This window comes from Cyprinus carpio, chromosome B2 (assembly GCF_018340385.1).
Source record: "Cyprinus carpio isolate SPL01 chromosome B2, ASM1834038v1, whole genome shotgun sequence".
Classification (NCBI taxonomy): domain Eukaryota; kingdom Metazoa; phylum Chordata; class Actinopteri; order Cypriniformes; family Cyprinidae; genus Cyprinus; species Cyprinus carpio.
This window is the reverse complement of record NC_056598.1, coordinates 5,552,858-5,570,123: the sequence shown is the minus strand read 5'-3', so window position 1 is coordinate 5,570,123 and position 17,266 is coordinate 5,552,858. Positions and strand designations below refer to the sequence as shown.

The following is a 17,266-nucleotide window of genomic DNA, read 5'->3' as shown; positions in this document are numbered from 1 at the left end:
GAGCAGGCACTTTGAGAATAAAGCAATCTTTTCATTACTTAATAAGAATATTTATTATCCCCCCCACCCTTTTTTAATGGGGTAGAAGACACTTTACATGACCCTGTCTTTTACATATAGTACGTTATTGTAATTAATTTGTATAGCAATAAAAACGCAATACACAATAATAACCAGCTCCACGCGATACAAATAAATATATTCGTTTTATTCAGTTCTTATGTAATTATACAGTACCACATTTTATACTAAAATTCAAGATTGAAAAAAAAAGCACAGTATACTTAAATAATTTCCTAATATAGAAATCAGGAAGTGACACCAAAGCACCCGCCTCCTTCAATAGGATCACTTCACAATCTCACAGGGTCTCCAAGGTTATTATGTGTGCGTGCTGCGCTCGCGGTGGTCGTGACTTTCGCCTTCAGTAAGGCAGGAGCTTGAGAGCATTGGTAAGATCATCATACACTTCATGGTCTGCTAATATAAATGCATTGGCTTCTGAGTGTTGACTGTGCAACATTTCTACTTTAAGAGTAGCGGTTTATTTCTTTCTGAACCACTTCAGTTTGGATTATTCCTCACAGTTTGTTTTATAAGTGAAATGATAATAATAATCTTATTGCAGCTGCTGTATAAGCTTGTACAGAGCAGGTGCGGACTAGACTTAGCCTTTATTTGACTAAAGCGAGTTGCTCTGCAAACCCCTCTCTGCTGACCTTCACGCAGATTGTGTCAAACTGATATTAGATAGTGATTGTTTCACTTGTACGATTAGATTAATAACAAAGTAGGCTCCTGATTTTTTTGTGATAATTTAAATGGCCTTTTAAACGTTCTTAGTTTCAATATCAATATAATTTCAGTATTAAATAACGAAAGTAATAATGTTGTGTTTAAAGTAAAAATTTCAAATTATTTTTTTAGTAGCTATAACTAAATTGAAATTTTTGCATTGTGATTTGCTGGCAGATGAATGTGACATTTTCTGCAGGGTCAGCTCTGAACATTTGTCCTTCCCAGTTAACCCGAGTCCTTTTGGGTTGTTCATGTCACCTGTTACCATGCTCATCTGTCTAAATTAAGTACCACTATTAGTTTGAAAGGCACAGTATTTACATTGCAGGAGTTTTTCTTTTTTTATTATTATCAGAATTGAGTGTTGCTTGCAAATTTTTTTTGGTGATTATAAACTTTGAGAAAATGTGCAGTTGTTACTTCATGAAGCTTATTGTAGCTGATCTGACACTATAAAATTGATTCATATTTAATATTTAATTTTACTTGAATAAAAACAGTTAATTTAGATGTGGAGTTAGTTAAAAATTTTTACGGTGTTTTCACACTGTGTGACTGTCACATGATTTGCTACAGTGAGGTTTTAATCCTCTTTGCCAGTTCCGTAAAGATTAATCAACAATGTCTGGAATTCTTGTGAATGTGGATTATGATCCAAAATAGTTTGACGGTCAGAAAAATGCAGTTGTACATTTATAACATGCGTCTACAGAGGTTATTTTTAAATGTGAGTAAATGACACAAGGTTATTTCATCCATTTACTTCACAGAAAAAATATTCAAGAGACGAGTCACATGATTAAGTAGCTTTAGATAGTAATTTAAATTCTGGGTGTATTGAATGGATTAAACTAGCACTTTATGAAATCATTTAGGATTTTAAAGCCGCTCATGGAGAGTTTTTTTTTTCTTTTTTTTTCATAATAAAAAATTTGACTGGCTTGTACTAGGTGCTTGAACTTAAGCTTACTTTCTCTCCTAGTGCAATTATTTTTTTCTTCTTCAATTTTTAAGGCTTAAATGATAAGTTTCCTTTGTCTAGAGGTTTATTTGGCTCTTATTGTTCCTATTATAAAATATAGAAGTAAATAGGTAAACACTAGGGCTTACTTACCTATAGAATTGCTCAGACAAGGAATGAAGATTAGTGGGCCGTACTTAAGGAGCCTAGCAGACAGTGCAGTTTCTCAGGAAGACAGTAAGGGTTACATGTCAGGCCCCAACGGACACGAGGATTGGTTTGATATGATTGTGTGCACGTTCTTTCCCGGTAGGGTGTAGCCCCAGTTCTTTTTCCTATCTCTAGCTTGCATGTGTCCAAGCAAGTTAGCAGAGTGCTGAGCACATTTGGTGCATTGCTTCAGTGTGTACTTTAATGCCTTTAGTTATTTCTGAACAAATTTGAAATATAATGTTTAATACCATTTTTGTTATTCATTTGTTAAATGAGACTGTCTCAAGGATGCATGTTTATCTTGCCTGCAGTGTTTTTCTCTTATGCTTTGGATTATTAGATTAACTTGTTACCTTCAACCTCTGAAATGTAGTCCTTGAGATGTCTTTCAGTCCATAGTCATGTTTTACAAACTTTCTAATTTAATTTATACATTCATTCATATATATACGCTTGTTTCTAATTCTTGTATAAATGACAAGAATTAGATTTGATCACCTTATATTAACAATGGACTACATAAGATATTTATTTAAAAATAATTTTATCACACCACCAGCCTAGTTTAAAGAGATAGTTTACAGAAAACCTACACTTACATGATTACTGTCAGGATTAATTTTTGCAGATAGAAAATTTATCTACATTGAAAAAATATCTGCATTATATTTTTTCTACCAAAAAAAAAAAAAAAAAATCTTCATGCAGTTCTTTTTTTTGATTTATTGACAGTTCATATTGACCACATTTATCATGCCCCAAAAATATGATCAGTATGACCAATATGTTATAATACATGTCTTCTGAAGTCATATGATAATAACAAAGTCTGATAATAAAGTGATATGTTCTCTGATAATCTTCCCTGGTAAATAGAGTATTTCCACAATGACATATGTAACAGAAAAGTGTGAAGCTGCACTGACACACACGAGTGTCAAGTTAAGATAAAAGTTCAAGACCATATCACCCAGAGAAACATGAACAAAACACTGCGTAGTGCACCTTAACCAGCATTATAATACAATATCTCTGTTTAAGATAACATCTTTTTTGATGAAACAAGGAATCTTTGTTTTATGATTATGATTTATCTACTTCCCTGAGATATAGAGTTCAACAATTCTCATTCTCTTGCAGCAGTTATTTGAGGCCACGATGGATCAAGCCAGGACAACAATTTCAAAAATCGTAAGACATACTTTTCATACAAATTAATCATCTGAACCAATCATTAACCATTTGAGAGGTAACAAAGAAAGCACGATTTTTGACATGAGATCTGTGACTGCTGAGATTTAAATGTTTCTTTTCAGCTGAGAAGATTTTTAGGCACTTTAACGGAAACTTTAACCTAATTTGTTCCGTATATCGCTACTTGGTTTTACTACTTGTGCCGAATGAGAAAATCATGAGAAAATCTGAAACCTCATCACTTTAAACACGACCAGCCTTTTAAGTGTTCTTACAGTGAAGAGAACCCAGGACAGTATTTTATCATGGTGTCTTGTAATCTATATTTTTCCAGTTCAATGGGGAGCCGCGCTCCTACACTCGCTTTAACCTGACTCAGAACATGGAGGGTGACAACAGCCATGTGGAGATGAAGCTCTCATCTGACATGGATGATGAAGTGGAGGCTAACGGTGTTGGGGAAAACACAAACCAACATAATCGTCCATATTACCCTAGCAAACTGAACCAGCGTTCTCCCAGAACCGTCTGCGGATGTGTCATTGGCATTCTGATCCTTTTCATTATTGGTAAACCAATATGCTGGTATATTCAAGCTTATTATGTGGCCCTCTGGAATCCTTTATTCTGATTGGTCAAATGTTTTTTGTACAATGACCACTAAACAACTCATATGTTTGTCTTTCAGGATACCTCGTTGGTTACCTGTGTAATAGAAGCACAGACAAAACAGAAATCAAGTCCGATTGTCCGGTCTTTAATGAGATTACCCCAGTGAGAGCAGAACCAGTTTATTCGTTGGACTGGAGTGATCTCAGGGCATTGCTGAAAAAGAAATTGACAACCAACAACATTAACAGCAACCTTAAGTAAATCCACACAACTGCACTGTTGCTTTTTCCATACTGTAAGTTAAGCAGGTATTCAAATGAAAGATGATTTGTTTTGCCTTTCTGTTTTTCCTCCTTGTAGGGAATTCTCTAGTGCCAGTCACCAGGCAGGAAGCACAGGAGATGAGGCACTTGCTAATAAAATCATGGGGAAATTCAAAACTTTTGGAATGAGTACCTGGACCGATGAGCACTATGTGAAAATCCATGAGCCTGGTTCCTCAAATAACCGAGTCCTGTTCCGTGGTAACGTTGTGGGAACAACCGAGGGCTATTTGGCATACAGTGCACTTAAAACAGTGCAGGTTAGTTTTGAAAAGGAATGTATGTTGACAACCAACTGACAAAAAGCACCATAAAGGTATCATAAAATTAGTTTATACAACTCGTGAGCAATTTTCCAAATCTTCTGAAGCCATAGAATTAGTGGCTCCTGCAGGATTTCATCTGAGGTTAAGTTAAAAAAAAAATAAATAAATCAATATATGCTTATGTTAAAAATTCAACTCTGTGAGAAGTTGTAACTTTCTTGAGTATGTCTTGTAATTATTACATACTTATATAAGACTTCAGGCCAAATAATCAGTGAGAGCAAAAGTACTAAACACTAAAACTTTTAAACACGTTTTAAACTTTTTAAAACAGGAAAATGGAAAAAGCAACAAAATAAGGGTGACCATATGTAATCTTTTTGGACCTTGAAAAATGTGCCTGTCCGGGATTTCTAAATTGCCCAAAATGTCAAGAGTTCGGCTTTTGCTTACTATAGTCGCCATTCATAGTGTGTGTTTTTGTTTTAGAGCACTGCAGAAGACTCTGTCCAGTCCTGCCCACTCCCGCAAACATTCTAATATTGCATATAATTTTCGCGCATCAGGGGGCCGGTATCAATATGTGGAAAATATAATCTCTTTTGAATGAGCACTTGCTGTTCACTTTCAATTTCACTTTCGATTTCACGATCACGTGTGCTCTGTGTAAAGGAAGATCAGATATTTGTCAGTGAACTCAGGATCTGGAAATTCTCCAGCATGGTCTGTCAGCCATTTCTCCCCTCAACCCGTGATCACTCAAATCTGACTCCTGCAGCTCGTGTTGGATGCAGGGTTGTCAAGTCCGCTTTTTTTGTTTTTCGATGGAATTGGGCTACTTTTAAACTGTTGCCATAGCTTGATTTTCCCCCGTGGGTTAAACGTTTTAAATAATGCATAAATTACATTTGACCGAAATGCTTGTATCGAAACATTTTGCATTCTACCTATGATAACACTGTTTTAGATGTTAAGTTTTGTCAAGGACAGCCACTGTTAGGAAGCTTTTTAGCTGTGTTTTTGATAAATATGCTTAACAGTGATATTTGAGATTGCGCTACTTTGGGTGCTTTCTGCATTACTTTAAATACCAACCAACACCACCCCAGCCCCCCGCACCCACTGTCCTCTTTTTGGAAAACTAAAAAAAAAGAAAGTGAAAGTGACGTGACATTCAGCCAAGTATGGTGACCCATACTCAGAATTTGTGCTCTGCATTTAACCCATCCGAAGTGCACACACACAGAGCAGTGAACACACACTGTGAACACACACCCGGAACCCGGAGCAGTGGGCCACCCATTTATGCTGCGGCGCCCGGGGAGCAGTTGGGGGTTCAGTGCCTTGCTCAAGGGCACCTAAGTCATGGTATTGAGGGTGGAGAGAGCGCTGTACATTCACTCCCCCCACCCACACATTCCTGCCGGCCCGAGACTCGAACTCACAACCCTTCGATTGGGAGTCCGACTCTCTAACCATTAGGCCACGACTTCCCTAAAATATGGTCACCCTAAACAAAATAGTCAAAGACATTCATCTAGCAATTTTCACATAGGAAAATAACTGAATAACAGTGCAGACAAACACAGAACAACACTTTTGGTGTGAATGGGCGGTTATTCACATGATTCAACAGTAGCTGAATTTTCTTAGTTACATTTGAAAAAGTAGACATTTTGTAGGTGAATTTTCACTGCATTCAGCCTTGTTAGTTTTCTGTGTTCTGATATGCCATCCAAAAAAAGAAGTTTCTACTAATTTTCTCACCCTCATGCCTTCCCAGATTTATGACTTTCTTTCTTATGTGAAACAAAAATGATTGGAACCCTCGAAGCTGAAGCTTCAAAACAACCTGTTACTACCCAAAATCACTAGTTGATCATGTCGTGAAACTGTTGAGGAGCATCATATCACAAGTTTACATCACAGTTCACAATGTGTTCCGTATTTTTTATTCTGTTGTATAGGGTGCAGCTCTGTATGCCCATTATGGACGTGCAGGAGACTTCAGGCGCCTACGAGAGCTAAATGCTGACATAAATGGAAAGGTCGTCTTGGTTAGAGCTGGACTCTTAAGTTTTGCTGAAAAGGTTGGTTCTCTCAAGCATTCATATTTTAAGACAGTAATTATTGATATTTACTTATTTATCCTTTTGTTTTTATTTGCTTAATACAGGTTTCTAATGCTGCTAGCATGAATGCTAGTGCTGTGCTAATATATCCAGATCCTGTTAACTACAATATTAAAGAGGACACTGCTCTTTTTGGCCATGTAAGTTGTGGAACCTTTCTTTTATCAGGATATTAGTGCATTTAGAAGTTAATGTAAAGTTGATCTTTTAAAACACTCTTTTCATAGGTCCATCTCGGCACTGGGGATCCCTACACTCCAGGATTCCCTTCCTTCAATCATACCCAGTTTCCCCCGGCTCAGTCCTCTGGCTTGCCCAGCATTCCGGCCCAAACTATAACCATAAGACAGGCTACCGAGATCATGAGGTGCAGTTGTACTATTAATTTCTCTTGTTATTTACTGTCACTGTTGTTGTTACTGATAAGTCCCTATTTGACTTATAGTGTTGTTACTGAATTGCAAATTCAGCAAAAAGGCACATCACGATTAATCATGACCGATCACTGTTCTTTACATTAATGGTCAGTGTACTTTTGCACATCCTTAGAAATATTTATTATATGTACCTAGAGTTTTAATGCTTAATATTTGAATAGAACTATATTGAACATATTACCATTTGGGATTTAAGACAAATTGGATGTTATTGAAACTTTAAGAAGTTATTTACAATTACTTTAAGAAAATTTTTTAAGTAATTTAAATTCATGTTTTGTCTTTAGAATAATTTTAAGAAAATATATGACCACTCTTAAGAAATGTTTTTGGGAATACAAGATATTCTTAACTTTATTTAGTTAGAAAATAATGAGAAAAAAGCATTTAAGTAGAATTTTATTCTTAAGAATGTAAATGTAAATCTGGCCTCAGAGTGTAATATGGGCTTAATGTAAGGCTTTTTTTGACTTGAGCCAGCAACAACCTACAGCGGAAACCATGCAAAACTTCTATATATCAACCCCATGCAACAATGCACTTAAAAACACTCAGTCTTGGAACTCACCCAGATCACTCCTTGCATCCTGGCAGCAACTTTTGCAACTTGTGCAAGCACCGCTTACATTTTAATCAGAAGATTCAGAAAATTCAATAGTTCTGTCAATGAGGTTTGTTTATATTTCCTGTATTTACATTTTTGTCACATTTGTTTGCTTCTGCCCTCAAACAGTAAGTTAGGTGGTCGGACTTCCCCTGATGACTGGAGTGATGGGATGCTTCGGGATACCATGTACAAACTTGGCGATGATGGCGACATTATTACAGTGGAAGTAAAGAATGTCCTTATTCAGAAAAAAATCCACAATGTGTTTGGAGTCATTAAAGGTTATATGGATAAAGGTACTATATTCTGTTATATTCTGCTTTAAACAGCTGTTTACATCAAACAATTAATTGGTCCAGGTCACTGGTCACTTAAGTTTGGTTTTTCTGTGCTTTAGATCGTTACATGGTGATTGGGGCCCAGCGAGATGCATGGGGGCCTGGATATGCCAGAAGCACAGTTGGCACAAGTTTACTGGTGGAGTTGGCCAGAACTATCACAGATATGATCAAGAATGGTACATTAAGTACAAGCAATGATGTCTTTTTAAATACATAGATAAATGTAATTATGTAATGAATTATACATGTTAACTTTTACTTAAGAATAAATTTGTTGATTTCAAGTGCATCTTTCTTTTCTTTCGATGGATTCAAGCCAAAGAGGAGCATAATTTTTGCTAGCTGGAGTGCTGGTGAATTTGGGAGTGTTGGGGCCACTGAGTGGTTGGAGGTATGAATGCATCTTTGGCTGCCTTCTGTTAAACAATAACCATTTTAAAGATGGGAGTAAATACTCTGTGTGTATGATACAACAACAAATAATAATAACAACAAAAGTATTATACAGTATATTAAACCAATAATCATACATATTTCCATTTCTTTCTTATCAATATTAAAACAGACTTCAAGACATTTAAAAATATGAAGGTTTTAATTATAAATGTTTACTGTATTTAATTGCAGTATGTATATGGTTATTGCGTTTTAAATGGAGTACTATTTGTGTAGTGGAGTACACATTGTATACACTGCCTACTATTTTAAAAAATAGTAATTTAAACACTGGGGATTATTCAACAATAAACTGTTATATCATCATGTTGCATTATAGATATCATCTTGGAAATATTACATTTTGTGCCAAAAATATCTTATCGTTTGAGATCTAATGAAAAATGGAATATACAGAATATATCTGTGCACAATACACATACTGTACTATATACTGCAGAAATAGTAAGAGTACTGTAGTAGAGCCCGACCAATATGAGTTTTTTGGTGGCTGATGCTGATGCCGATATTAGGGAGTATTTAAAGACCGATACTGATATATCAGCCAATATTCTTTATGTGTAGGCTATATTATAGTACAGTACTGTATATAAAATACAGTATATAGCTATAGATCTATCTATCTATCTATCTATCTATCTATCTATCTATCTATCTATCTATCTATCTATCTATCTATCTATCTATCTATCTATCTATCTATCTATCTATCAGTATGTGTGTGTGTGTAAAGGATAATGTACATCCAGCCAGTTGTTATCGCAGAATAACCCCCGACTGGGTAATCAGGACCCCAACGCGAAGCAGTGGGGTCTTGTATCACCCTGAAGGGGGTTATTCTGCAATAACAACTGACTGGATGTACCTTATCCTGCTTATTACAGGGCTACTTGCCACATAAGTAAATAATTAGACACAAAATATTGATTTGAGTTGAAATATTTGAACGCAAAGCTTCTGTGAACGCAGCAGTTGCGAGCAAGTGGCATGTTCAAACTAGACAGACGTTTAAGTAAAATGGTGCAGTCAAACCACTTCTTACACAACATTTCACCACATAAATAATTAAGGCAATAAAAGATTTAAGACGAAAATGTTTTAAAATCTTACCAGTTTGTTAGTTATCTTATAATCCATTGCAGTGTACAAAACATTTGTTGCAAAATGACAGCAGCAGCGTTTGTATGAAACGAGAGAACGAGTCTGCAATACCAGGATGACATAATTAAATAACTGTACACAATTTTGAATTGAGTTTTAATATTTTATTAGCTAAACAAACGCAAAGCTTCCACCAAGAAAAAACTGTTCCTAGAGTACAGCGGCGACTTCAGTTACCCAGATGAGCCTGTGTTATCAGCTTTTACCGGTTGTTATCGAGGGATAATCAGAATCAAGTATTCCACAGAGCCGTGTAATATATATATATATATATATATATATATATATATATATATATATATACTGAGCTATTTTCTATTTATTCATCAAAAATAAGACAAATTCCATGAAATTCCGTGTTATACAGTAAATTTCATTTTTATTACTGGATTTCTGTCCATGTTTTCTGCATTGTGGAAATCATTGGGCCCTACTAATGTAGCAAACAAATATGATAAGCTCATTGTGAGAGTAAAAGATGGAGACGTTGTTTATTTGCTTAGCATTGAGTCTCTTCAACTAGGTGACAACATAATACGTAGCGTTAAATCACAATTCAACAGACACAATCGACCACCGCAATGCCGTCTATTGGACTGCAAAAAGATACTAACTTTTCAATCTGCTATGTTACTGACTGTCCTGACAAACTATGCTGACACCATGTCTTCTATAAAAAAAAAATGTTAAAATTGACGCATATCGGTGGCATATTCGTATACACTGATATATTGGTGACAGGCTCATATGGGATGATAATATTGGCTAAATTATATATTGGTCGGGTTCTATACTGTAGTATGTTAGCATGCAGTTTAAAAGCCGGTGCATTAAGCTGTTACTGTAAATCTGTGAAAATATGTGTGTTTTTGTACCCTCAGGGCTACCTGACCTCCCTGAATTTGAAAATGTTTTCCTACGTCAGCCTTGATGAAGTTATTTCAGGTTTGTAAAGAGTCATTTCTTGTGGAATGGAAGAACTTTGATCTTGAGTTGATGCTGATCATCTGACATTCTCTTTAGGTTTTGACACTTTCAAAGCAGCTGCCAGTCCACTGCTGTATGAGTTACTAGAGAACACTATGAAACAGGTGCTGTATCACAAATGCTAAATCTTCAGCATCAATATTCTTATAATCTGCAAAAAAATATAATTTTTTTGTCTGTCTTAAAAAGAGAAATAACCTTTTCCCCCATGCAGGTCTCATCTCCAGTTGATGCAACCAAATCCTTGCATGAACAGTTTGCTGGATCCAGCTGGGAGAAGTCTGTGTAAGTTTGTCCCTCACTGCCTATATGCTTCACAGTTGGATTGTAATTTCATGTGGCGAAGGAACAGTGTATTATTTATTTTTAGTATTATTTAAATACCATTTTATATTTTTATGCTATTTTTATTCATATTTTTGAATGAATTTAGTTTAAGTTGTAGTATGTTTTATGTACTTTTGTCATTTTATTACTTTAAATATTTCTATTTATCTTACTTTTCTTTTAATTTTAGTGATGTTAATGCTTCAACTGAAAACTTGGATTTTGAAAGTTTTTCAGCTGATATTTATATTTAGGGGCCAAGCACCGAAGGTGTTTAGGCACCTATTGTATCCGTTAGGATTCCTATTATTATTATTATTCTTCCGCTTCCGCCGCAAGTCTATGGCAGCCCATAGAACCGCTTGCGGGAAAGTTGTGAAATTTGGCACCCTGATAGAGGACAGTCTGAACATTAACCATAGCAAATTTGTAGTCTCTAACTCCAACTCTCTAGCACCACCACTTGTCCAAATTTTCAATATCTTTATGCTAATAACTTTTGAACCATAAGGTACAGAAGGAAAGTTACATTTTTCTCTGAATCCTTGGCTCATGCCAAGTCGAATGGAAACCAAAATTCAAAAATCGCAAGGTTTAGTTTTTTCGCTATATTTTATTGTTCGTAAATCCTGATTTTTCGAACTCTTCCTAGACGGTTTGTCTGATTTTCACCAAAATTGGCTCAGATCATCTTCAGACCATGCTGGCAAAAAGTTATGGAATTCAAGTTGATTCGTTCTACCGTTCTCGAATGACACGTGAACAAATTTGACGAAAAGCATGCAAAAATGCATGTGAGGCTATATCTCCGCAACGGTTTGGCGTATCGAGACCAAACCTGGTGTTTGTTATAACAAGCATGACCTGAGACTAGCTGCAGTGTCTCGGCGCAGTGCCACCTAGTGGTCAGGACATACAAAAAATGCAAATTTTTGCTTATAACTTCTGAATGGTTTTGCCAAAAATCACACAACAGGTCTCTTTAGATTTAGTGGGTCATGTTGAGTCGAATAATATCCAATTTTCCTTTGTCAGCCATTTTAGGCGTCGGCCATTTTGAATTAAGTTTTAAAATGCTGTATTTTTTGAACGCATTATCGTATCGTTACGAAAATAATTACAAAAATGTTTGGCTCCATGCCCTGATGGTACTTAAAAAGTTTGATGGCAGCGCCACCTTGTGGTCAATAGTTGTAATGAAATATCTAAAAAATGCTAATAACTTTTGAATAAATTAGACTATTGAAATGAAAGTGGTCTCCCTATATTCTTTAGGTCATGCTGAGAACATCGATACCAATTATGACAAAATTGGCCATACTTCCTGTCTGCCATTTTGATTCATGTTGAAAATCTACTTTTTCGAACTCCTCCTAGACCGTTAGACCGATTTTCACCAAATTTGCCTCGGATTATCTTCAGAGTGTGTTGACAAAAAGTTAAGGAATTCGTGTTGATATACGAAATGGTTTTCGTTTAGTGCATCAACGAATTTGTTCGTAAGATGCCAAAATACAGCTGAGGGTGTATCTCTGCAAAGCTTTGACATATTTGCACCAAACTTTGTATGTGCCATTGTCACCTCACACTGACCATGCCACATCAATTTGGTAACAGCGCCACCTATTGTTCAAGAGTAATAAACCATTCATTAACCATTAATAATTACACTTATAAAAATGCTAATAACTTTTTATTGCATTAGCCTATTGCAATGAATCTGGTCTCAAAATATTCCCTGGCTTATGCCGACAACATAGATACCAAATATGCCAGAGTAAGCTGAACTTCCTGTCAGCCATTTTGATTTATGTTGAAAACCTACTTTTTTGCTCTCCTCATCAACCTTTGGTCCGATTTTCACCAAAATCGAGTACAATCATCTTCAGACTGTGCTGACAAAAATTTATGGATTTCGTGTCGATAGACGCAACCGTTTTCGTACAGCGCCGCTATAAACTTTAAGCACTGTGTCAAAATGACTCCAAGGCTATATCTCTTTAAAGCTTTGACATACTGACACCATATATTGTATGTGCAATAGTCACCTCACACTGACCATTCTACACTAATTTGGTAACAGCGCCACCTACTGGTCAAACATGACAAGCCAATAAATCCTATTACTTGTTATTGTCTTTATTGTTTTCAAGCCTTTTTGCCTAAAATAATCTTAAAACGTTTTTAATTACTCATTCCTGCCGTTTGTCTGAAGCTTGCTCCTGTAGTGCTTGGCCCCGTAATTGCTGCTTGCAGCTATATTTTAATTTATTATTGCTTTATTTCAGTTAACAAAATATTTTTTATCCTTTTAGTTTATATATATATATTTTTTCCACAGAATGGAACCTATGGGTTTGTCTCACTCTGCTTATCCATTCCTGACCTTCTCAGGCATCCCGTCACTTTCGTTTCGATTTACTTCAGTAAGTATCAAGGTTTTACTTGAAGCTGTCAAAATAGAATAAAATAGATTCAGGTGCAGATTTGTTTCATGTTGAAAGGAAGTAATCATTTTCCTGATGTGTTTCAGAGTTCAAAAGCATACCCTTTTGGCACTATTGAGGATACGGATCAAACTCTGGAACGGTACACTTCCTACAACACCCTGAAACTTGCCAAGACAGCAGGTGAAGTGGTCGGACTGGTTACGCTTCGCCTGGTACACGACCACTTGCTCAAGCTGAACGTGGCAAAGTATACCAGCGTCATCCGCAACTATGTGTCCCAAATCAGGTCTAAAGTTGAATCACGCCAAACGGTTAGTCTGTGTGGTAATATGTCTTTTTTGGGACTCCTAAAGAAAGCTCCCTTAAGCTTGATGTTTGATGAATTTCTGTAAAGGCTACAGGAAGATGTAATTAACTTTCTGCATTTATGTTTTAAAGACGGGCCGCCTTCCTTCTACTGTGACGATGCAGTGGCTTCTCTCAGCTCAGGGGTCATACGATCGTGCTGCCAGCGCTCTTGTTTCCGCCATCCGGAACAGTGATCTTGATGACATGGAGCAGTGTCGCATCATCAACAATCGCATTATGAGGGTAAAAAATGGTCAAGCTGTTTCATTCTTTCCTGTGTTGACGTATTTCCTGTTGAAAAAGGAAACTGAGATGGAATATATCAAAGGGCTTTTTAAAATATCCAATAGCCTTTGCTGCTAATGATTAGAAGCAAGTGGTTTTAGGAAGAGGGCCATTTTATTGGAAAAAAAATTGGATATGATGATAAATCATCCATATTTCTGTTTCGCTTTCTCAGAACAGAAAGATACATTTTAAATGCATGTAATTGCTAATTGTGTTAGATACATATTAAATGAGTGTAATGGCTAAGCATATACTTTGTCAACTTCTGGGGTGCAACAGCATACAGTATATAGTACCTCAAAGCTAACAGACATGGGCTAAAAACAACAAAGTGCCAGCCTTAAAATGCTTTGAAATGTTTTCCAGATTGCATTCTTGGGATATACAACCTTAGAAAGGTCCTTAGCTGTAGTTTGTCTGTAGTTCTGCTGTTTTATACTGTGTATGTTAACATGATGTGTCTGTTTGAAGGTGGAAGGCAGTTTTCTCTCTCCCTATGTGTCTCCGCGGGAGAGTCTATTCCGGCACATTCTGCTGGGCTCTGGATCACACACTCTGGCAGCTCTGGTGCATCACCTTGAAGCCATTAAAGGAGGGCTTGAATCTGCTGACATTGACCAATTCAAGAATCAGTTTGCTCTTGCCACTTGGACCATCCAGGGCTGTGCCAATGCATTGGCAGGGGAAGTGTGGGATATGGATAATGAAATTTAGACAAGCAGATTCAGCTCACCTCTTTAACTGTCTGGTAACTTTGAACCATCACTCAAGGAAAAAAAGGAAAAATAAAGCAGAAAATGATTTTGGTGCTCTATTAACATGAATTTAGGATAAGTGGTTTACATCAGTATTTACAGCAGTAGTTGATCCAAAAATGTAACATCGTGTCATCATTTACTCACCTTCATGTCATTCCAGACCCCTTTTGTGAAACACAAAAGAAGATATTTGAAGAATGTACTAGTCATTTTTCTCCATGAGTTACTGGAGCTATCAAACCTCAAAAAAGGGCATAAAATATTATAAAAGTAGCTCATATCACTCATGTGCTATACTTCGTATTCTGAATCCATACAGATCAATATTCATAAGGGGTTTGATTGACATCAAGGTAGATATCCCAGAATTTCTATTCTTGGAGGAAGTTTTTCTATTTAGATCTAGTTTAGATTATACAAATTCAGAATGTGTTACTGGTTTGTTATTTTCAAAATTTTCAGACCCCTTTTAGGAGCTTATTGCATAATACCTGAACAGTCTGGATTTAGGGCATTGGTCTTAAACTCAATTACTGGAGGGCCACAGCACTGCACAGTTTAGCTCCAACCCTAATCAAACACACCTGATCCAGCTAATCAACGTTCTCAGGATTACTAGAAACTTCCAAGCAGGTGTGATTTGGAGCTGGTTGGAGTGAAACTGCAGAGCTGTGACCCTCCAGGAATTGAGTTTGAGACCACTGAATTTTTTTTATTTTTTATACAGACTCCAGTTAGACAATCAGCCATTGACATTTAAATGTTTGTATCACGACTTACCTGTGATCATAAAACACCTCGTAAAGCACAGTATTTTTTACAATTTTCTGGTTGGATACACTTTTACAGGGGCTCTTCAGATCCATTCTGTCCAATAATAGAAAGAGGCTTTCCTATGTGGCTCTGAAGTTCTATTTATTAATTTTTTTATTTATCAGTGACAGGGATCACTATAAATAGCATTTTGTAACGCCTTTTTAAACAAATGTATAATTATCGGAAGCAGTGCCTTCCATAATTATGACAGTTATACTGTCGAAATGTGAAAGCAGCATCTGCTATGGAGATAACCTTGTTTTCAAAGGCTATGACCACAGACTACATTGTATTTCTTAAATGATAATTTAAAAAAATCAGTAAGTTACTGGTATGTATCAGTCTTTGGCATCCTCCTTTTGAATCAATGTTATACCTGATCCAGAATCATTATCGGGAGCAGTGCCTTCCATAATGCGAAGATGATGGTAGTTTTTGCCTACCGATGTGTTGATATCGAGGGCAGTGCCCCTCATATTTCACTGTGATGTGGATGTAATAATTGGGAACGGTGTTTCCCATGATGTACAAAATCATCTATATTCACATACTCTTACCATAGTAGTTATCTGTTGTAAGTCATGTAATCTGTCAGTTTTTCATACACAATGTAGTGCTGTTACCTTCTTTAGCCTTAATCAAATTAATCAAATATGAAGTGGGTGAGGAACACAGCAGAAATGTAAAAACTATAGAAACATTCTCTGTAAGATCCTGTCATGGGCTTCTAAAATATTCTGTTCTGTTCTCTTCTGTTCGGTTTTCATAGTTCTTTTGTTTCTGGTGTATTATTATTTGTGCCTTGTAGATTATGATAAAGCCTTTAAAATACTTTTTCTTTTTCCTCTTTTTTGTTCTTTTCTTTGTTTGTATTTAACCTCACTCTTGCTGTTTTACTTGCAAATCAAAGAGTAATTAAATTACAAAACTATTCAGCTAATTGGTTTTAATGTTTACCTTTTGATGCCAGTATCATATGTTTATCATCTGACTTATCAATATGAATCGAAAAAGTGGGAAACACTCATGTCCTGTAAGACTTCAAAATAGGTCCTGTACAGGTCATACACACATACATATATACGTGGAAGAGATTAAAGAGTATTCTATCAATGCTAATGCTGTGTCAGTAGTAGTTTTGTTATAGACAAAATTGGTTTATAGCATTGCACGTGCGCTGATTCTCAGTTTTATGATAAGTCTGCAAGTGATTAATAAAAAGTTTGAACAACTCATTTAAACTGTGAAGACTCTACTGTGACATGTGTATGGTATTTTTTTTTTTAGTTACCTAACCGTGGCATAATGTACAGTGAAATGACATACAGCCATGGTGACCCATACTCAGAATTTGTGCTCTGCATTTAACCCATCCAAGTGCACACACACCGTGAACACACACGCAAAGCAGTGGGTATCATTTATGCTGTGGCACCCGGGGAGCAGTTGGGGGTTTGGTGCCTTGCTCAAGGGCACCTCAGTCATGGTATTGCTGGCCTGAGACTCGAACCCACAACCTTAGGGTTAGGAGTCAAACTCTAACCATTAGGCCACGACTTCCCCAAACAAGCAATTCTCATCCAAGATTGCTGACTAAATGACACTAAAATTATGTTCTATTCACTTACTGAACCTCAAATGTTAACCTGGATATCTGACTCAATTGAGCAAATAATAAATAAATATGTTTTAAAAACATAATTTGTAATCAGCTTGTATGTATAATGGGAAGCCACAATAATAAAACAAATGCATTACTATTAGGTTAAATATGTTTTTGCTAAAAAAGGA

General features: G+C 36.2%; 1 protein-coding gene across 2 annotated transcripts; it reads left to right on the top strand.

The window, feature by feature from the left end:
- Positions 1-343: 343 nt before the first annotated feature.
- tfr1a (transferrin receptor 1a) lies at positions 344-16,710 on the top strand. 2 transcript variants are annotated; one of them, XM_042717817.1, is made up of 18 exons: positions 344-452; positions 3,113-3,163; positions 3,501-3,735; positions 3,855-4,035; positions 4,139-4,361; positions 6,335-6,457; positions 6,544-6,639; positions 6,727-6,866; positions 7,670-7,839; positions 7,941-8,060; positions 8,190-8,275; positions 10,383-10,446; positions 10,525-10,592; positions 10,703-10,773; positions 13,157-13,241; positions 13,349-13,576; positions 13,704-13,856; positions 14,373-16,710. In XM_042717817.1, exons 2-18 carry the CDS (start codon positions 3,131-3,133, stop codon positions 14,613-14,615), a joined length of 2,319 nt encoding a protein of 772 aa, XP_042573751.1. In that variant the 5' UTR covers positions 344-452; positions 3,113-3,130; the 3' UTR covers positions 14,616-16,710. The 2 variants fall into 2 exon arrangements, with proteins under 2 accessions (XP_042573751.1, XP_042573752.1); XM_042717818.1 differs by having other exon boundaries at positions 365-452; positions 3,116-3,163; positions 7,941-8,059; positions 8,189-8,275.
- The last annotated feature ends 556 nt before the right edge of the window (positions 16,711-17,266 follow it).

Bases quoted from the DNA above. Each gene is read 5' to 3' on its own strand.
- tfr1a (XM_042717817.1), top strand. From the start codon at position 3,131: ATGGATCAAGCCAGGACAACAATTTCAAAAATC. The intron at 8,061-8,189 runs GTACATTAAGTA...TCTTTTCTTTCG, and splicing joins CACAGATATGATCAAGAATG to ATGGATTCAAGCCAAAGAGG. The intron at 10,593-10,702 runs GTGCTGTATCAC...TCCCCCATGCAG, and splicing joins TAGAGAACACTATGAAACAG to GTCTCATCTCCAGTTGATGC.